The 22,891-nt window shown below is 46.2% G+C and overlaps 1 protein-coding gene across 1 annotated transcript in view; it reads right to left on the bottom strand.

The window, feature by feature from the left end:
• The window catches only part of mecom (MDS1 and EVI1 complex locus), an 82,424-nt gene that overhangs the window by 9,663 nt on the left and 49,870 nt on the right, over positions 1-22,891 (bottom strand). Inside the window, 9 exon segments of the mRNA XM_079733654.1 lie at positions 2,000-2,026; positions 3,683-3,773; positions 3,935-5,348; positions 9,163-9,319; positions 9,637-9,784; positions 10,003-10,114; positions 10,283-10,396; positions 10,645-10,747; positions 17,989-18,123. Coding sequence (XP_079589780.1) covers positions 2,000-2,026; positions 3,683-3,773; positions 3,935-5,348; positions 9,163-9,319; positions 9,637-9,784; positions 10,003-10,114; positions 10,283-10,396; positions 10,645-10,747; positions 17,989-18,123 — 2,301 coding nt within the window.

Below are 22,891 nucleotides of genomic sequence, written 5' to 3'. Positions count from 1 at the left end.
ATAGAAACAAATAAATTACAAAAACAACAAAGAGCACAAAAACAAACTGAACAACAAGGAGGTAGTGCGGAGAAGGCAGAGTGTGGGGAGGGTGGAGGCTGATGGATGGCTAGGGGGACCAACGGCTACAGGGGCTGATTAGGAGTGACAGGCCGGGTGTAAAGTTCCCGCCGCAGACGTTGACATTCCTACTGTGGGAGGATGTGGAGTGTCAGCTCTGCTTGATTATGAATATGCCAATGCTGCATGTCATGAATCAAAGCCATAGAGGGGATAGAGAGAGCGAGGAGGAACAGAGCGACTGGGAGAGAGAGAGAGGAAGAACCAAGCAGAGAGCGGGTGGGGAGTCAGGGCGGGAGAGATGGGTAATGGGTTGCAGGAGAGAGGGAGGTGCGGTGAAACACTTTGATATTTCTTTTTGAGTGTGCGGCGTGGATTCGATTAGGCGGGAGACGTGGGATGTATGGTTAATAGTGTTTCATCCTAGCAAAATATTAGGTATCCCGACCTAAGCTTGTTTGATAAGTCACTTAGTGGTGTTCACCTCAGCTCCATCAGCTTGAGAACCTTTAGCCAACTGATGGCCAGGCACTGTGCTTCGCAAATACAATCCAAGGATAAATCTATCACTTTCTGGCAGTGTTTTGCTTGTGATCGATTTTAAATGTATTACCAATGATGTACCGTTATGTACAATATGTTGCCAACTTGATGCCTATCTACATATTAGTTAGTTGTGTTGGTTCTCTCTCAGTTCTTCATTACACCGTCTGGGTTTTTTCTCCTTGTCTGTGTGAGGGGTTTAGAATTCGTGGGTGTTCTCTGACTGTGAGTACCACCAAATCATATGTAGTCAGAGAACCCGTCATCGTTCCATTATCCATCATTCATCTAACCCAGATTGAAATCTTGTCGTATAGCATTAATATTTATATACTTTATTTTATGAGTCATACCCAGATCGAAATGAGACTTAAAACAAATAATGTGTATTTTTATCGTAATTTGACCTTTGTCTATCAGGCCAGCCTGGAGGACAGGGTGAAGATATATACCTCCACGTTTTGGCTCGAAAGCGAATCCTCAAAGATCTTACTTTTCCTACTTTTCCCAACCTGACCCCCCCCCCCCCCCCCCCCCCCCCCCCCTTCGGCCCCAGGCACCGTCTGCTTGTGTGTACGTGTGTGCGTCTGTGAACCGGCTTGTTGCTGTAGTGTCTCTCTGGGACCAGCTGTTGATTGGCTATCTTCAGATGTCGGTGATGCTGAGAGCAGCTTCATTAGCGAGATGCATTCTCAATTGTTGATCTTTATCGGGAACCAGATGTCCGGGGGGGGGGGGGACTACCACCACCTCCCTCCCTCCCTCCTACCCCTCCCTCCCCCCACTGTCCCACAGAGACCGTCAGCCTGGTGCAGATGTAAAGCAGCCCCCCTAGCCACAGCTCCGCTTCCACTCCCCCCCCGCCATCCGCAACCCCGACCAGATTACAACGCCACCCCACCTCCGTGCCCATTTCCAGCAAAAGTGCTTCATTTTGTAAATAAGCAAAGCCCAAGCATACATCACTGCTGGATGGACATGCTGGAAATCCCCCACTCAACTCTTTCATGTGGAGATAAGTAGCGCTGTATTTCTCCTGATGTACAGTCAACAACATCACAAAAGAAGCTGAATATCTTTAGATATCTTTGGTTAGATAACCCATACAACTTCTAAGAACGGTAATTATGTCTACACAGCAAATACATTGAGATTTGTTTGTTGTCTTTATGTTCTTTTTTTAAATTCATTTTAATTTTTAAAATAAGTTCTCACACATGTCACCCCCGTGCTTGATGGTGATTGGCCGACGCCATGCAAATGGTGGATGATGTTTACTGGAGAAGTTGGAGTTCCCATGCAGAGGGGCGATTAGAATGGGGGGGAGGGGGTTCTTTTTTTAGTTGTTAAAAGGCAAAAGGCACATGGCAGTGCTGGAGTTTAAATAGAAACTTACCCATGTTCTCTGATCTGGCATACGAAACTGAGGGTCAGGACAGAAGGAAAAGAGAGAGCAATCAGAACCAGGAAGTGGACTATAAATCAACAGCTTCTGAGTGGACACATGTGTGCGTACGGTGGGGACAGTAGAAGAACTTTGTGTGATTATGGGTGAATGAGAAATAACCTGTCTATCTACAGAGTGGTACTAATGGCATTACGGAAGGCCCTCAAGGTTCCCAACCAGTCGCGGCGTTCAACTAATTGAACATCGCCACGGCCGTAAGGACACAGCCATGGCCATAACCCCAAAGCCATAGTCATTACCACGCACTTATGGCCATAACTACACACCCATGGCCATAACCACACAGCCATAGCCATAACCAGACACCCATGGCCATAACCACACAGCCATGGCCCTAACCAAAGACCAATGGCCCTAACCACACAGCCATGGCTACAACTACAACTTCACAGTGCAATCCTAGCTATGTATTTGCAGAGCAATAAAAATGCATTTCTAGGAAACTAGAGCTTGATGCTGGATACCTAAAAAGAGTTCCAGACCCCTCTGAGTCCGAACACTTTTATGTCTAGAGATATTTATTTATCTACACAAGTTCAAGTGAGTCAGGTGAAAAGAAAACCCCCCCGGAGGGCGCGCACAGACGGACCTCTGAGCCTGGCGTGCCTGGTGTTTCTGGGATTGATTTGTGTGTCCAGACATCATAAAGTCATAAAGATAGACTAAGCACTCTGTTAGTGTTTCTACTGATAGGACACCTCATTACAGGACAACCATGTGTCTGCTACGGGCACGGCTCAACAGCCTTGAGCAGCCCCCACCAGCAACAGCCCGACAAGGAACATAAATCAGACAAATGAAACAGCCTGTTAAAACCAGACCTGAAACATCCAGTAAAAAAAAGAAAAAAAAAAGAATATATATATATATTTAAAATGCCAGAGGAAAAGGGGTGTTTTCACTTTCCGACAGACTGTTTGCACCCCGCGGGGGGAAGAGTGAAAAAATGAAATGTTTAAGCCGCCTGTCATGGACATGTGGATGGTTACATATCCACACGGCCGCATATGCAAGTCACCTACCGAGAACTACAGAACACCGGGGGCAGTATTTCTTTAGAGCTTTAAGAGCATATCGTTTTTTATAGATATATCCTAATCAAAGACACATTATGTGAAGACATGTCATTGGGTGCCCTGGCCCTTGCCCACATCTGGTTCAGATAGCTACAAACAGATTTAACAAGCTGTAAGTTGAATAAAGCTGGAGCCATATTCTAATAACTCTTTCTGGGATACGACTGCTCTAATCCCTATTAACCCTGAATCCACTAGCCTGAAGAAAAAATAACCATTCAGTTTGATAGAGCCGCCTGTGGTTCTCACTATTCAACTTGTGAAAACTGTAAAATGTACACATATACATATACATATATCCATATATCTATATATATATATATATATATATATATATATATATATATATATATATATATATATATATATATATATATATTCTACATTTAAGAGGATAGCAGATGGTGTTGGTTTGGGTCGTGTAAAGATGTATGGAAGGAGGTTTAATACGAGAAGTGTGCTGTTTCACGTTTCTGCACCAGGAGAAAGATAGCAAAGGAGAATAGTTCAAACAATAATCAAACACACTTCCTACCTGTGGATGGAAGAGGAACCCTGGAGCCGGCCTCATGTATTTGTCTTTCAGAGCTTCAAACGGATCGGCCATCTTCCTCTTCTCAACCCTGCTGATGGTAAAATTATATCAGCTCTTAACACGTGGTGATCGGGATACACACTATGCTCTTCCAGTAATGTATGAGAATATTATTTCAGAAATCTAAAAAAATACGAAAGCCTTTAATTTGTGTTATAAAAGAATGTGAAGCAGTACTGGGGATCACAGTACCTGTAGATGGGGTCCATGAAGAAAGGCGTGGGCCTGGCGTGCTGCAGAGAGGCGTCGGCTTTGGGCATCTCCAGTGCCGGCTTCTCCTCGACAAAGGCCAGGGTCTTCTTCTGGTCCTCCTCCTTACCGCTGCGGCCCTTTCCCCTAGCCCCCATGCTCAGGTCCAGGGGCTGGTCGGGATTGGTGGCGCTGGAGGCCTCGGTCTTGGCAGTGGCGGGAAAGGGAACAGGCTTCTCCTCTTTCCGCCTGGTGGTCAGGTCAAAGGGGGACTCTAAAGACGAGGAGGTTTTGCTCTGGGTCTTCTTCGCCTCCTCGGGGGCGGCCGGTGGCTCGCCTTTGAGCACGGAAGGTCTGAGGTCCCGGTCTTGGAAGGGGTAGACGGGAGGGGAAAACGCCGGGAAGAAGGGCAGTGGGAACATGGAGGGGTACTGAAGGGCGCCCACCTTCTTGTCCTGGAGTCCGGCCAGCCCCGCGGAGCCAAAGTACTTCTCGGCGATGGAGGCGATGGCCTTGATAGAGTCATTGACGGCTCCCGACACGGTTGTGTGCTCGTCCAGCGAGGGGGGAAAGACGGCAGAGCCGTGCAAGTCTTTAGCGGCGGCGCTGATGCTCTTCAGGGTGGGGCTCTGAGGATCCCTGTCACCGGCCTTCCTCTTGGGGCCCTTGCCGTTCTCCAGTCCCCCACGCCGCTCCCTCTCGCTGTCTGGGTCGCTCTCCAGCTCCGAGCCGGACGTGCTCTCCAGGTCGCTGCCGCTGGGCGTGCTGACGTCGTCCAGGTCGCTGCTCTCCGATTGGTCGCTTTGCTTGTTCCTCTGCTTTGAGAGGGTGGAGGAGCTCTGAGGCAGCTGCTCTGCGCCTGGCAGCAGGTGGTGGCCCAGGGAGCCCTCCTCTTTGCAGAGGGACTTCAGCAGCTCACGGGCCTCCTGGGCACCTGGGCTGGGGGGCAACAGTGGACTCTTGTTCAGGTCTGCACCAGGTGCACCCATGGGCCCGGGTCCCGGCCGTCTGACGGTGGAGTGGGTGGCGGGGATGAGGGGGGGCTGGTGGTAAAGTCCAGAAGGAAACAGACCGGGGAAGCTGAAGGGAAACGCCGGAGCCGCAGGGAAAGTCAATCCGGCGTGATGGCGGTTGGCCCCAAAGTAATCGGCCAGGCCAGCGCTAGTGTGGCCCATGACCCCCAGAACGGATTTGTCCATGCCAGGGGCCCCGGGGAGGGGCATACCTGGAGCAAATAACCCCCCTGCTGTGAAATGGTTCTTCCCCTCGCAGAAGCGTCGGTGCTTGTTTAGGGAGGATGTGGTGCTGAACATCTGCCCGCAGTCCTTGCACTTAATCTGTGTGCGGCAGTCGGCGTGCATGCGCTTGTGGCGGCACAGGTTTGAGAACTGGGTGTAGGACTTGTGACACACCTCACCTGCAGGGACAGGGGACACAGGGACGCGACGCATCAGTATTGAACGCACACAGGCCCGCTTGTTCATACAAGCAGACGCAACCAGACAAGCACAGACTAGATGGTATATCTCCTGGAATAGGTACTTCCTCTTTCTGGACGTCATTTGTACACAGGAAATACAGAGTGACTGATATGCTACTGTTCCCCTAACTCCCCTGACAATTGTGTTCCAGTGTGGTGAGGAGGAGGAGAGATGAGTCTCCAGATCCTGGCATTGTCAGGGGATCTGTTTGTTTGACACTGTGAGTCATTGGGCTACTGCCACCCATCAGCCGCACATCAAAACCTAAATCCCAGGCATCTCCAAGGCCATTGTCCTTCCAGGGTCACTCCCAGGGAGTCCATAAACAATCACACCGACACACACTTCCACCAACACACATGTACAGACATGCCTGTACACCGGCTTACACACAGACACACATGCGTACACACACACACACACACACACACACACAGACACACACACACACACACACACACACACACACACACACACACTCAGCGTTCAAAATAAATGTCCAGTAACAGAGGGACAGTTAAAGAAACGATGACACTCATATAAGGGCACACACACACCTATGGGAACAGAAGACACACACACACTCACAAACATGTTCACAGACACAAGCAGTACAATGGCTCTATTTCGGGCATATAGAGGAAGCAGTTGAATGAATCCTATCCTGTAGGTCCGGTTCCCAGGGACGAGTCTCACGTCCTCACGCTGCCCCTCTCCTATCCCCCCCCCCCCGCCCTCCCCCTCACACACACACACCCAGTGCCTTGTCCTGTTGCCCCATTAGGCGTTGTATCCCTATGCCCGAAGCCAGGTCCCTGTGGCCCCGCTCCTGCTGACCTTCCCACACTCGGGGGCCCCGCAGGTCCGTCTCTCTGTCTGGGTGACTGTCTGACCCCCGGAGACGCGGGCAGATTACCTCTAGCCGTGGGACAAAACCTCTCCGTCCTGCCATTATTGGTGTGTCAATATTATCTACATGGGCATACTCAGGATTTAGGACTTGAGAACAGAATAGAACAGGGATATATTTGGCTTGTTAACCTTTATGGAAATACAAGGGCTTGACATCAGCGTTATTGTCCCGGACACGTTCTTTTATTGAGGTGTTCGTGGGCCTTTCTATCACCCGGTGTTATGGTGCTTAGGGAAATATTTAAAGGTTAATTTTCTAGTTGATAATAGAAATATGGAAAGATTTATACATGTAATCATTGTCAAGCAAATACTACAATTGTATAAATGTCAAAAAAAACATTATACATCAGGAGTTGTTAAATGTTATTTAGAAGCTGTTGAAGTTTAACTTTAACTGTTTAACTTTAAGGCTAAACTACCCGTGTGCCACAAAGTCTTGTTTTATGTCTCTATGCTAAGTGCGGGTCAATCCTTTTTGGAGTATGCGTATCCGTCTCTCTCTCCGCGTGGCTCCCTGCTTGTGTGTGTGTGTATTTATGTCGCTTGTCTTCCCTGGAATGTCTGTGTGTATGTTGTGTCTTTCTGTCCGCCTGTGTGTGTTCATTACAGCATGAACAAAGTAGTCGAAGAAGCTAAATTACGCGGCGGTGACGTTGAGAGGCCCGGACGCGGCTGCGCACACACGGCCGGTGCACACAAGGTGCGAGGCGAGCCACTTCACACGCGCGTTTCTGTCAGGTCTCTATACACCCAAGCTAAATATTATAAACACATTCCTGAGAGCAGAGCCGCGGATAGGTAGAGCGCAGTCCGGTGACTGAATTAATGACCTTGATAGATGGAGGGCTTAACTTCTACAGGGAAGAGCCTTCTTATGGAAGGGGAAGGAGAAACACACACACACACACACACACACACACACACACACACACACACACACACACACACACACACACACACACACACACACACACACACACACACACACACACACACACACACACACACACACAAAAGATCATCCAGAATACACATAAACAAGCACTCTGGACCCACACACACTCTAACCCAGGCAGCTGTCAGGTCAGTGGCTGCCCTGTCTTTTTTTACCGACCATTAGCTGTTTTTAGACCAGCATATTTTCTGCTGATTACAGCAAATGGACTTGTATTCCAATAGGGGCACAGGCTGTACATGTGGTTGCTATTTGTCTGGAATGGTGTGTGTGGTGGAGGGAAAGGGGGGTTTGGGGTCTGCAGTGGGACCTAGACATGGCAGCCTGTGAGTGTGTGTGCGTGTATGTGTGTGTGTTTGTGAGTGAAGGGTCAAAGAGAGTGAAGGAAAGAGAGAGAGAGAAGGTGGGCAAAAGGTGGAGGTCAGAATGCTTTTGGGGAGAAGCGAAGGAGTGAGAGTGTAGAGGTTGCTAGGTGCGCAGAGGTTAACGTTAATAAGAAGGAGCGAGAGGAAGAGAGAGAGAGAGAGAGAGAGAGACATTAGGGTGTCAAGGTGCGAGCTCTGCGGTCAATAGAGGGTCAGGTTGGGTCAGGGAAGTAAATAAGAGAGGGAGTGGCAGAGAGCAGTCTGCCTAAGAGGTATAATAAGGAAGAATCATGTTCCTGTGTAAAAGCTGTTATTAATAGATCAGTATAGTGTAGGATAACTCGTCGCAAGTACAACTGCACGATGTACTCAACAATAGGAACAATTGGACCCATGTTATTTCTGCAGAATTAAAAATTAGCAAAGGATGCATATTCTGACATTGTTTGTTAAATCTACATTGTACAAGGTATGGCTACTGTTAAATGCAAGCCACAAATAATAATGATAAATAACTGCATGCAACCCAGGCAGGCATCAAACAAATATCAGGGTTCAACAACATGGGGCGTCTGATGGCAAGGCCCAGTAAAAAGAATCCCATTATGTCATTTAAACAGTTAGTGGCCACTGCTAAAAGTTGTGATGTATATGTATATGTACAAAAACAATTAGCATTGTAAATTTGTCCAGTGTCTGTTATTTGAATTGTGGTATTGTGATGTAAGTATTTGGAGTTCTGTTGATGTTGAACGCTGATTATTTCAACTTTGAGTGAGGGCCAGTAAAAATGATCTAGGAGCCAGTATGTGTCGTATACACTGGCCGGACTGGCCTTGTATTATTTTTTTTGGAGTAAATTCAGTTGAACCCTGAATATTTTTCAATATTCATATTTTTTAAGTAAACAAGGAATATATGGTTTCAGAATGAATAGAATCTCCCTGATATTAAAGCGACAATTTCAAAGATCTCCAAGGAGGTTTCATTTAAATAAATGTCAGTCAAGTCAGTTTCCATTAACAGATGAGATAACAATGGTGATTCAGCCTATGGCCCACTGATGAAAGCCCTTTCGTTTTTTGTATTATGAATTATTTTAACTGGGTGATGGTGGCAACATTCTCGCAATTCATTAAAATCACCAGCGGTTAGCGCCTTGTTTTCAATCACCCAGGAGTGGTTGTTCCGCAAGAGAGGGTGTGGAGGAGCTGCAGTAACATACGAGCTTTCTTAAACACACCGTTGTGTAGCAGCATACTGCTTTTTATTGCTACAGTTATCTTTGAAATAGCCACTTTAACATACATCTTTTTTTTCTGTACTTTTCCCAAAAAAATGTCTGACACAGGATTTGTGCTCAACTCATGCATTACATCTCTTTTTATCTAACTTGTTCACAAAAATAACCCCACATACTACAACAACAACAACAACAACAACAACCCTAGTCTAACAATAAGAAGATGTGGAGGAAGCATGCACACTTACATAGGTAGGGTCTGAGTGACTTACATATGAAGGGCTTGACACTGCTGTGGATGTGTTTGTGCTGCTTGAGGCCCGACGAGGTGGCGAAGGTTTTGCCGCAGTCGGGGCAGGCGTGGGCCCTGGCCCCGACGTGCTGGGAGCGGATGTGCCTCTGCAGGTTACTGGGGTCTGTGAACACCTGCTGGGGAGGGGGGAAGGAGGAGCGCACACAGACGCGCAGGGGAGTTAGTATCTGTACACCGCCGGAGCCTGCGTTAGAGGGACTGGTGATCGGGGGAACATGAAGAATGGAGAGAGGGGAACAGAGAGGGCTGCGGGGGCTGTGTGTGGGTGGAGGCGCGAGCGGACACACAAATACACCATCTATATCTATATCTGTTCACACTTCTCAGGGGCTACACGCAAACACTTCCTCTTCTTTTGGAAACACGCTCTCTTACACAGACACTGCGTGCATTCCTTATGTCTCCCTCTCTCTGCCAATAGGCATCACTCTACCTTTGAGCAGTTTTCACATTCGTAGTGCTTGCCACTGTCGTGGGACATCTGGTGTCGGATCAGGTTGGACTTCCAGTTGAAGGCCTTGGGACACTGGTCACACTTGTACTCACGCTCCTCAGAGTGGGACAGCGCATGGATCTCCAGGCTGACGGAGAACCAGAGATAGGCAGTTGAGGATACCAGATATGCTAAATGTATATGTTGCACATATGTACCCATTTGACTCGACACATTAATATATAGACTTAACAAAATGGACATGTAAGGTGAGAAAAAAAAATACAAGACAAGTGTGTGCTTCAATTCCTGAAACCTCCTTACTGAATGTATGCATGGGGTGTGTGAGGTTGGGTGTGAGTGTACCTCTGCACATCGGGGAACACCTGGTCACATTCCTTGCACTCGTGGGGGCCGTGTGCCAGGTGAAGGGGCCTCAGGTCCTCTGGTTCCTTGGCCTCCAGGTCGCTGTCCCCCCCTGGGTGGACGACAACACCACATTACCATGAGATGGATTCGCAACGGACATGCAGACATTTCGTTCCCCTTTCCCATCCAGCGATCATAACACTGTCACTTCAATAGCTATCCCAGTAGCAAACAAGGCCTGGGAATAGAGGAGCTGTTGTGAATTGGAGGTACCAACCTGTGTGGTGGCAGGAGGAATGAGGCAGCCCACAGGGCATCTTCTGGTGCTCCAGCAGCTGTGTGCGGGACGCAAAGTGCTGCTCACAATCTTCACAACGGTACTGTCTCTCCTCTGCAACGGGAGGGGGAGGAAAGGGAGACATGAGCTGCTGTGTGTGAGGACACACTTCGCTAAGTTTGGGTCACCCTGTAGGTCTTGTGTATGCTTACAGTGAACATAGTTTGGATATACAGACTGTGTGTGTGTGTGTGTGTGTGTGTGTGTGTGTGTGTGTGTGTGTGTGTGTGTGTGTGTGTGTGTGTGTGTGTGTGTGTGTGTGTGTGTGTGTGTGTGTGTGTGTGTGTGTGTGTGTGTCTCACCGTGGATATCAGGAGCCATGTTCTCACATGAATATTCCTCAGCCTTCATGAACAGTAGTAGCTCTTCACCGGGACAAATCTCTCTGGTGACTTTGTAGACAATCTGCAACATTCAACACATTGAGCACAGTTAACTTCAAGGTTAATACAAAGCCGGATTGATGATAATGTGGCTATGTCATACAGTATGTCATACAGTATATCACACACACACTCGCACGCACAGGGCCGTGGCACCAAATTCTGGGCCCTGTAAACAAGAGGTACTGATGCCCCCCCCAGAATTCCCCCTACCAGCCCCCTGAACTGAATTGTTGACGGGGGGAGGGGTAGCACAGAGCAATTGTTGACGGAGGTGGGGGGGACGTGGCGTAGCGGCAGTATGCGACTCCTATCACTAGGGGATGGCTTTTTTTTATTCCCATGGGCCACCCCTCTGCCTTGGGCCCCCCCACAACTGTCCACCTTTCCCCCAAAGTCCGACGGCCCTGCGCACACACATACACACATTCAAAGCAGTAGGATACTAGAGGAGAGATTTGTTGTGGGTTGTCTTTTTGCTACAGCATGTCCCACAATGCATTTAAATGATTATTAAGTGTGTCAACAGGTTACCCTTCACACAACTCAGGTCACCTAAATCAAGCCATTTTGATCCATCTAAAATCCTACTAACAAGTTTGAGTTTTTCACGCTTTTACCACTTTCAGGAGGATGGTCCTGTCAGAAAATACTTCTTGTGGCGTAATCGAAAGATTGACCTTTTACACAGATGCTTTGTTCCCGATTCACAAAGGTGAATGAAGTATTGGGAAGAGAAGGAGATGGTGGTGGGTGGGGGGGGGGGGGGGGGGGTGGGGGGGGGGGGGGGGGGGAGGGGGGGGTGGGGGGGGGGAGGGGGGGGGGGGGGGGTGGGGGAGGGGTGAGGGGGAGCAGAGGGGGGGACATGATCCAAGCGAGATCGGTTCCGAGAGACCCTGAGATGGCGGCGCTTCCCATGCACAGACAATAGCCTTTCTCCGCTAAACAATCGTCCCCTGCCGTTATTTTTGGCACGCCTTGAAGGTTTAACATATTAACTTCCCCAGACACGTCGCACCGACCATAATGACAGGGGAATTTATTAGAAATGTTTCAAGGGGAGTGGAGGTAGGTGGGGGTGGGGGTTCTGGGAAATGCACAGGTCATGGAGACAGGGGGTTCGACTCCCTGCCTGCCATGGGAGCCCAGACACGGCTCCCAGACTGGAGCCCAGACCGGCCCGGTCAGACCTGTATGATGAATACCCCCCAGGTCACAATGAAGATCAGGAGATACTCCGCCACAAATGGTGGGTGTCATTGTTCGTGGCTTCTTGTATTCTTGTGTATGATGTAATGGTGACCAGGAACTAGCCCATAACTCAGTCCGCAAACACCATGGGGACCCCAGAGGAGGGGGGCTACAGTATTGTTAATATCCATTGACAAAGTCATTGTGGAGCGATGGATAAACAGCAGTGGAGTGTCGATCCTTTAAAGTCGCTTTGTCGTTAAAATGACCTCAGTCGAATAGTTCTCCGGAAAGTCTCCAGGAAAGGAAACGGTTTTAACCTTTTCATTCAATTCCCTTTTTTTTCATATATTATGTCTCGATTTAAACAAGGTGGTGAACTAATATCACACACACACACACACACACACACACACACACACACACACACACACACACACACACACACACACACACACACACACACACACACACACACACACACCTCATATTATATTCATAACAGCATGAGCCACCCCCTCAGGTCATAAACCTACTGAAAGCAATTACATAGCACTTCAGAAAGACACAGAAGGCCAGCAGCTCCCTCCCATAGTGGCTGATACAGCCTTCCCTCAACCAGGCTTTCTGGTGAGCTGACCAAAGCCAGCCTGTACTAGGGCCAATTAAAGATACATGGACAGAAAATATGGAGCCATATCGACAGACAGGAAATATTAAGGGAAGAGATTTATATTGGGGTTTTAAATCACATGGGTAGTAATATTGATGTTATGGTTTTTGTTAAAGATTTTTTTTCCGAACTTTGGTGTGTTACACGCTTGCATTGTTCATAAGTATCACATGGTAGTCCTCAGCCCTGTTCTGTGTCCTTTGTCCCCACAAGGGGCAGAGTATTGCAGCAGTAGGAGTAGGGAAGCACTTAAAATGACTTTAAGAGAAACTGAGCAAAATGTGTCATGCATGTGGGCACGGGGAGAGGGGAATTCCTCAGCGGCAACACCCTTTCCCTGTGGGCCACTGTTGATAAATACACACACACCCACCCATATGAACACAGTTGCACGCGCACACACTCACACAGACACACAAACACACACACACACATAATCTATGTTCAAAGCACTAAATGGACAGTGGCTTAAAACAACAGGTTGATGGATAGATAAGATAGTTGGGGGGTTTGAGTTCACAACACAAGGGGGGATGTCGGCTCAGGTCAGTTTGTCAAGGCCAGAACACACAAACTGACACCCACACACACATACACACACTTACATACACTCCCTCTAACATGTCTGGGGCGGTAGTGCAGGCTCAAGAGACTATTTGAGTGTGAGCTTTGAGTGTTGCAGTGAGCTGATCATTAAATTTAATGCGGGAGAAAGAGGATAACGATATGAATGGCTTCAATATACGCACACACATAATGAGTTTAATAGGAGGGGGAACTGGCTCGGCTAGGTCTAATGGGGGGGACATCATGCCGATTGAGGTTGCGATTGTGGGACAAAAATTGCCCAAGATTGCTCACATGTGGTCGAACGCACGCTTCATTTGGATCTTATGATGGCAGTGTGCGCGTTTGGACAAATGTGTGTGCCAGTAATGATCGTTTTCAAAAACATTTTAAAAAAGAAAAAGAGCACAAACTTAGCATTATAATATGGTGCTTACAATGTTAACTAGGAAATAATCCATCCCTAGATAGTGAACTTTATTTATTCACCATTTTTTTATCTAACCCTAACCCTGTTTCACTCCATCCATTCTAATATTTCCAGTGTCACGTGTTTCCATAAGCAGACAGGGTCCAATCGGCCTGTGTCCTTGACACCATTCGTCATTAGCAGAGTCAACACAGAGTCACCATTTCCCAGGACACACCCTGTCCTGCTGCTCCTCCTGCGTCCTTCCTCGCCCAGAGCTCACGCCACAGGTATGCCAAACACACACACACACATATAATAAATAAGGAAATGATCTCACAGTGTGTCATCGTTTGTGCATTTGATAAACGACATTCGGCCCCTTCAATGTAAGAGGAAGGATAAATGTGAAGTTAAATGAAAAGGAAGGAACTGCTCCCCCGTTCACCATTAATTCACCACGGACAAAATTCTTGGCCTTTTCTATCACTCCAAGAAAGCTATTCACAAGCTTTTTTAAGTTTGGATTTCAGTCATACATGTAGTCTAACTTTTCCTATTTAAAAGGACTGTCTGGTCAGATGTGATGGAATCAAATATTCATAGTGAACCAACGAAGTACATCATGTCCTACTCATGTTTAATCTCCATTTGGTTGAGCAATCATCACATCTTGGACAAGTTCCGACAAACCTTGACTACTATGCTAGGTTGAGGCTAAAGGTTGTAATGAATGTCACTACTTCTACTAAGCTGTAGAAGATACTTCCCTTCGATGGGAGGCTAAGTGAAAATCAATACAGATAATGAGATTAGCTTTCATAAACTCTGGCATCACTTCATGTGAGGAGGGGGTCCGGGTCTTCACATCCTTACTGGATGCTGTCAATTACACGTTAAATCTATCTCTTTAATGGCCCAGTGGAGTGAGGTGCGCAGTGCACTTCACTACTAATTGCCTTCATTATCCTAACGGCAAAACATGCTGATCGCGGTTCGCCGAAGCCGAGCTGCGCTGGGCGTATAGAGCGCTATAGTGCTGCAGCAAACAAGCATTGGGCCAAACCTTAAGGTTTTACGGGCTGGGAATGAACTCAGTCTTGCAGTTTTTAAGCCTGTAGGCCAGACCCCAGTCGGCTGCGAGGAATTCATGTCGTTAGTAATGTCATGATTAAAAATCCTTCTATGGATTTTTGTGTTGTAAATGTCCCGATTCATTATTATAAGGCATCTTGGAAATGTGGCTAAGATTACATTAAAAACACTATTTTAGTGTTGGAATACTTTAGAGGATATAAACTGATGCATACATGAGCTATATAAAAAGGACATTTCGAATAGCCGTTACATATGTCATAGGCGTCCTCCCTAGTCGTTTCTTTTCATTTCCACGTTATGAGTATATAAAAGTGTACGTGCGCACACACACACACACACACACACACACACACACACACACACACACACACACACACACACACACACACACACACACACACACACACACACACACACACACAAACATGATACATTGTTCTGCTTGACTACAGCTGTTCCACCAATGGCATCGTTTGGCAAGAGCAGCAGGGACTTTTACAGCTGTGATTAGAACTAAATCTTTGCCTCATTGTTTAATATACAGCCACATTTGCCACTAAAATATCTTAGAAAACATGTAAAGAGACAGAGAGAGTAAAGGAGAAGAGAGAGGAGCAAGAGAGCGAGAGAGAGGGAAAAAGAGATAAACTGATCCAAAAGTGGTAGCCTGACATTTCCTCAGGCAAGTCAAAACAGACTTTTTCTTTCACTTTTCTCCTTCATTCATCCCCCTTTCATTCCCTCACCCTCTTGAGATTCATCATAAAGTTTAATGGTAAACAGAATTGGGTCAGAAACTAGGGAGACTACATGGTGGAGCGGGGGACAGGGTGGGAGGGACTTGGCTCAGGACCCAGGAGCCGTTGAGACACTGACCACCTTAGCCGGTCAAAATTAAAGTTCTACACCTCCGCATTCAAATCATCAGCCACTGCCCGCCCATTACACAACAATTGTTTTGCATAATACATTTTCTCTGTTGAGAGCGAGATGTTATCATACATTTTCTAAAGGCCGGAAGTGTGTGTGTGTGTGTGTGTGTGTGTGTGTGTGTGTGTGTGTGTGTGTGTGTGTGTGTGTGTGTGTGTGTGTGTGTGTGTGTGTGTGTGTGTGTGTGTGTTGCCAGAGCCCTGCTGAAGAAAAGGGGGGTTAAGGGTCTGTATTGTGTGTTAGAGTGTGGTTTGAGGCCGGGTTAGACTCAGCACTTCTCTGGGGCTGTAAAACCCTGCTGGAATCAGGTACTGTGCACTTTCACATTTCCAGCTCAGAATGAGGAGCGTTGGGAGAAATGTGGACCGCAATGAACAATTCACAATGCGCCGCACAGGGCATGAATTAAGGGAGCGGGCACACATACTCAGACCTGTGTGTCAGACGCACTTAGGCACACACACACACCTCACTGATGAAACATAACTGAAACACAATGGACAATCTAAGCACATAGATCAGACAAACAGATAAACACATGCATCCAAAGAAAGACTTTCAAATGCATATGCAACATCTGCAAGAGGAAACACACAAAAACACACAGACACACACACACACACGGACACACGCACGCACGCACGCCCTCCTTGCGAGTGACAGTGGCTATAGAAGACCACCCTATTTAGGCTATTGAACTCAGCCGCCCACAGACAGTCTTTGTGCAGCGCTACAGTGCGTTTTCAAAAACACTGATGTTGTCCGGAAAGCTTAAAGACGGCACATTGTGCCGTGTTGTGACAGTGTGTGATACTTAACAATCGCCTCATCATAGCCATGTCCGTGACCTGTCGGACGCTTACGCTGCCACCCGAGCAGAACCGCAGTGTTGACAGCAAGTCACACCTCACAGAGAAAAGCCCTCCTGCTCTTTGTTACTCTTACTCGCTCGCTCCCTCTCCCTCGCTCTCTCCCTCTCTCAAACTTCAACTCTCTCTCCCTCTCCATTATTCTCTCTCTTGCACTCTGTTCCTCTCTCTCTCCCTAGCACGCATGACTTTAGATCACTTTTAATGACTTTATATAGTTTTGTGTTGTAATTAGATTGATGGCCCCAACAAGGGGAACCCTTTTAAAGTGGTAATTTCTGCACTGAAGAACAAGAGAGGTAGAAGGGGATATAAAGCCTATAGGTGGTATGGAACATCCTTCAGACACTCATTGAAAGAGAAATCATGAACTCAAGATGCAAGGACTTAATATGCCAAATTCTGGTTTAACCTGGTTTGGTTCATCTTGATCAGAGCGAAAAGTCCACAGTCTAGCAGATAAACCACTTCTGACCATCACCTGCAGAGAGCTCATGCTTGGCCTTGAGCTCTCCTTCTAGTGCTTATTCTCATTCATCTTGAGTGTTCACTATCTGTGTGCCGGCCCGCATGCTCGTTGATCCAACCCTTTCTTTCTTGGATGAGGTAGAGGGAGCCACCCGCCCTGCTGCGTATCTCTCAGATAATATTAAACCCCCCAGCCTTCCTGCTCTGCGCCACTGTTGTCGTTTTTTCTTTTTTTACATTGTGATGCCGTGCATCTACGCGGCCGCGGTGTCCTCTCATGGTGAGATGGACATGAACAGGCCCCCATGTCTTTCTGTACTCGTGTATCTCCAGGTGGGGGGGAAGAATAGGCACTGGGGCATTCCTGGCATATCTCACAGTTTATGGCACGAGCGTGACGGCCAAGTGTGTGGAACTATCTGCCCCGGCGGCCCGCCGCCTCTCATCCCTCCCTGTGGTCCAAGCACGGCAGAAGCCAGCGCACAATTACAGAAACAAAACACGCAGATAGCAGTGGCAGGCAGGATCCCTGGAGGTGCAGAGTGTGTGTGGCACAGTGTCATGTCATGTGTAATACTGTGTGTGAGAGAGAGAGAGAGAGAGAGAGAGAGAGAGAGAGAGAGAGAGAGAGAGAGAGAAGAGACAGGGTGGGCCAACAGCACATAGGAGGGGAGGGGGGGAGGGGGGGATATCTGACTAGGATCACCATAACACCTTTTACCTTAACAGACGTGACGCTCACGGGATCTTATACAGAAGGAAGGCCTGGTAAAAACCAACCTGGCTTAGATACTACAGCCCTGTAATACGTTAACACTCACTCTATGTTCAAGGGCACTTGATTCCCTCCTTAGAGGCACTGAACTTCTCATATGTTGGCTGAGATAAGCTGAATTCCTTATTTTGTGCATTAAGTGATATTTTTCTTTCTTTGTTTTCTCTGTATTTGATCTCTACATATGATGGTCTGCCAAGCAACACACACACACACACACACACGCAAACGCACACGCACACACACACACACACACACACACACACACACACACACACACTACCTGGTCATCTAGCTGGCACGCGGTCAGGTTGTGCTGCTTGTTCACAGGGGCAAACTGGATGTGTTTCAGCCAGCTCCCAGTGTCTGGCTTGCTGGCATCCACGCACAACTTCACATGGCCTGGCCCATCCGAGATCTGAGGGGTCAGAGGAAGAGGGCAGAGAGAGATAGAGAGAGGAAGGGAGGAAGAGAGGACAAGATCAGACTTTGATCTGTGTCAGCCCAGGTAACTGGGGCTAAACAGAGACTCACCATACGTGACCTCCCACAGAGGAATACGAGTGTAATGTTAGAACTCACTGTGGGGCAATACACATGCTGATAAAGGCTGTGCAGGCAGAACAGAGAATGCAGCCCATAGCAGCCAGTCCCTATTGCATACTCAACCTCAGGAAGGATGGGACACATTTATGTGATTCATCTTTCAGCAAATACAACCCTCATGCAAAATGTTTTATTTAGTTTTCTGGGAAAAAAATATAATACTTGACATTTAATTAATACAAGCTTTATAATATATTATTAATGCATTATGGACTTCCAATTGTCATCCCCATTTTTTTGTTTTCGTTCAAACATATTTTAAAGAGCACAAAACAGAATTATTTTACCTTTTTTGAAATGATTCATATAGCCTATTATAAAAAAAATATTTAAATACAATTAATAAAATAAAATGACATGAACTACACTACTAGAATATGACATTAAAAATGATATATTTTTCTGCCCCTTTCGATAAACAATCAGGCATAATTCTCTGCTGCATATTGAAGTCATTTAAAAATTATACAAATAATCTTTAATGTTTAATTTCAATTCATTAATCATGCATAATTGAGTGCATTTGACATTCAAATGGACACAAATGGTCTCAACAAGGATATCATTTTTTTTAAATCGAAAACAAATTATATTTATGAAATGTTGCAATTGATATGTAGTCCTACATAAAACAATATATATTAATAACGTTACATATAAAAAAAGGTGATAACAGTAAAAAAAAAATGTTTTATTGGTGTTTGTTTAAATGTGATGTTGTTATGTAGCCTAAGCTTAAGCCATATACAAATACTTAGCCCATGGAATCATTACTTCAACATAGCAGACAACGAAAAATATAATAAGAAAAAGGAATTCAATAGAGGCCAAATAAATAGCCTGGGTTTCAACAAATATTAGGCCTGCATTAATAAATGGGGGACTTCGATGCTTTAAAGAGAAAATCTTCCGACGAATTGTAAAAGTTTGACACAGTTTGAAATCTTAATATTTGGGCAATAAATGACAACTGTGCTATATATAAATATAAATCCATCATAATGTTGAGATACAACAAGGAATTGCTAAAATCCCCAATCCGTCTTTGTATAATCTCCTTCTCTGAATAAATATTTAGATTGTATAGGCTCATGCCCTTTGTCCTCAACAACATTACATTTTACACCATATTTATCAAGTGGCTCGTGTTTATCTCTTCTGTTTTACAACCGCTAAACGGCCAGTCAGAGAATAGACAACAAACCCCATTAACTATGTCCGAGAACAATCCAATTAAAAACATACATTTTGTTTGTCTCATCTTACCGTGGAAACTCCTGCAACTCAATTAATTTGTCCAGACGGTCTGCTGCGCGTCTCAGTGAATCTCACCGAACTGCGCTCCGCGACAGCGTTTAGGATCACCAAACTAAAGTTGGATAAAACCAGGTCTCGGTTACTTCGTGCTCTTCCAGATCGCCCGCTGTCCCGGCGCTGCTTCAGATCGACCCAACGGAAGAGACTCGCGGATCTCTGTCTCACAGATCCCCCGGCAAGACGATCCCCGTGTTCAAACTCGCTTTATTGTCATGTAGTCATCGGTAAATCCCTTGGTGGTAGGCTACAACAACTTGCTCCAACTTCCAAACTGCGAGATCCGCCCGGCGCAGTGTGTGTCGCCTCCTCACACACCCAGGTGTCCGCTGGCGACAAATCAACTTCGCTTCTTTTTTTTTTTCTTCTCCTCTTCTTCTGCCCCTTCGGTCTGACTGTTGTGTCTGGTGGCGAGGATCGCACACCTACTTTCCGCGTCTCGGACTCCTATCCATGCGCCGGTGTTTGTGCATGTGTGTGTGTGTATGTGCGCACGTGTGTGTGTGTGTGTCTCTTAAGGAGGATCCTGCTCGCCCATCCGTACTGAGCGGTGCAGAGGGACTGTCTCTTCCTGCTGTCTCCGCTCGGAAGCGACGCTCCTGGTTGTAAACGTTAAAGTGACAGTGGATCCCAGGGCTGAGTGGGGGGTCAGGGAGAGGTCGTGGTGCGGGCTAACTGATTCACTTTAGATTGCATATAGACTCCACTAAATAAGCCTGCGTTGTTTTGTTTTACTCAACTCCGACTAACAAATTAATTCATTATCATTTCGGCATTTCGCCCACATTCGCTAGGCCTATAACTTTGGCCGCTGGTTTAGAAAATAATACCCTATATGTTTCTGAATTATAACAAACCAGACACATATCCATGTGTCTGACATCCAATGAACACGTTGTCTGCCTATTTTTATATTTTGAGTGAAAGTCATATTTTTCTTGTTTACTTGATCTATTTTTTTTCTGCTCTTTACACACCTGCTCTACCCAAAGCCATGCACCATGTACTCTGTTTAAAACACAGGTCAGACAAAGCAGGGTAAACAGAGGATGGGCCTGATCGATATTTGTAGGAGGCGCGCAGCACTCATACCACACCAGCCTATACCCATAAGGGTTAAAGCATACATCTTAAATGTTTCCTTATCTTAAATGTATTTACAAATCATGGCCAATAAAAAAGATATACGAGGATACCCCTTCTCTTCTGATGTTCCCAGAATGTTCGCTTCGTTTAGGGCTATGAAGTGCTGCAGCATATATTCACAGTCTTTAATTACAATTAAGCGTTTGCAAATAAAAACAAAGGGTCCGTAAAGGGCCCTACACGAGGGCTTTTATTAGGCAGCTCATAAAGCTCGGGAGCCCGGGGAGAGCCCAGTGATGAGATCAGATGGTGATGGATACACGCCTCGCACTGGCCATCGCCCATTTGACATTGACCTTCCATCCCAGATAATGCCTATTGTTTTACGAAATCGCGGAGCAAATGGGCAGGAAGGACAGGAAAAATCATGTGTAAATAAGCCAAGACCCCGCCACTGATTCCCACCGTCCGTCCGCTCCCTGAGAGGCGAGGAGAGAGACCTTCGCTCTGCCCGGCCATTGATTTCCTGCCTTTCCTCGACTTGTCCATTGTTGGAAGCCTTTTTAATTTAGCAATAAATTGGGAGAGCTCAAGCCGAATGAGCTGTTCTATTTTCTTCCTGTCAGGGTGAGGAATTTGTTTTATGATGCATTGTGTATTAAATACAAGTAATCTGGGAAAGTGATTGCTCCGCGGCCTCTGCCGGTCCAGTGGAGGGTTGTGGTAGGGAGAGACCAGGACTCTCTGGCCGGGGTGGAGGAAGCAAGCGCTGGTAAACAAGAGAAGGTTTGTGGCTATCACCGGGGGTGATCTGGTGTAGAAGTGGCAGGAGAGAGAAACCGCCCTCACTGAGGAAATGTGTATTACTTTCCCCAGTCAGAAGATGGCGTGCTCAACTGAAACGTTTTTGAGGGAACTATGCATCTGAAGTTCCAGATATTTATAAAACTTGTTTTGTTGCACTAATAAGCGAGTATGGCCAGATCAACAAAAAACTTTTTATTTTATTGAGTTCTTTATTTTTATTTCGTGTTTATCACATTTGATATGCCTAATCAATTGCACTAAATCCACTAAAACTGCAATAAAGGTCTATTTTTAGGAAAGTAGAGTGCCAAACAGATTTTTTTAAATAGGGAGCATTGTTTTATCTTTCTATAAAAATAAAGCCAAAAACATCTAGACTGCGTCCAATTGGTATAGATCAAATATAAAAGATCAAACATCTTTACAAGTCTGAACGGCTGGCAAAGCTCATGAATTCACCATCAAAGTGTAATGGTATGAAATGAAATCACGGCAATTATTTACAAAACATTTTTCGCATTTTGTATTTATTTTGTCAATTTGCCATAAACAGTCTGATAAGGCGGGGTTGAATAGGTCTGGTTCATTTGAACATGTTTGAAAAAAGCCCTTTATCAACAAATTACAAACAACTTGCTTCCGGCAATGCATTTTATAGTAATTTTATGGAGCTTTTGAACCCTTTTGGTCCGTATTGAGTTTGTATTTTATAAAGTGTAGGCCTACGTGCTTTGATATTCTGTGCATTTCTTGCAGCGAATAAATAGCGAGTCGTTAAAGATATATGGATCTTTAATCAATTAGGCACACTGCAAAACGCATCTACAAACGCAATTAGCCTAGTACATTTTCATTAATCTTTTCCTTTAATTTATCTTAAATTCACTTTTTCGAGTAAACCGTGGAGTATTTTTCGGGTCTCTTTTGACGGCTTAGTAATGTTTATCGCTTGCATATAAAAAAAATGCATTTGTGAAAAAGTTTCGTTGAAGAGAAAAATCGTGCATTTGCAGCCAGACACAAGAACTCCGCATGGACGGGGATTCCCATGTGGGTTATAAAGGGGCTCTGGAAGCCCTGGGTCTGCAGAGCGTGCTGCTGCCGCACGGCTAGACGGCACACACACACGCACACACATACACACACACACACACACACACAAGCAAACACACACACACACACACGCACACACACACGCGCACACCCACACGCGCGCAGTCACACGCTAGCAAATGGAAACAGAGACCGACTAAGGTGCACATTCCAGCACATCCTCCAGGACAGAGAGGGAGAAGTAAAGAAAAAAGAGAAATTTTGAAGGCAAATCCACATGAAATAGTCCCGCCATTCAAGGCGAGACCTCCCATTGACAC

Source organism: Pollachius pollachius, assembly GCF_949987615.1.
Source record: "Pollachius pollachius genome assembly, chromosome: 3".
NCBI lineage: Eukaryota > Metazoa > Chordata > Actinopteri > Gadiformes > Gadidae > Pollachius > Pollachius pollachius.
Note: the sequence above shows the minus strand (reverse complement) of the source record. Positions and strands in the feature narration are given on the sequence as shown.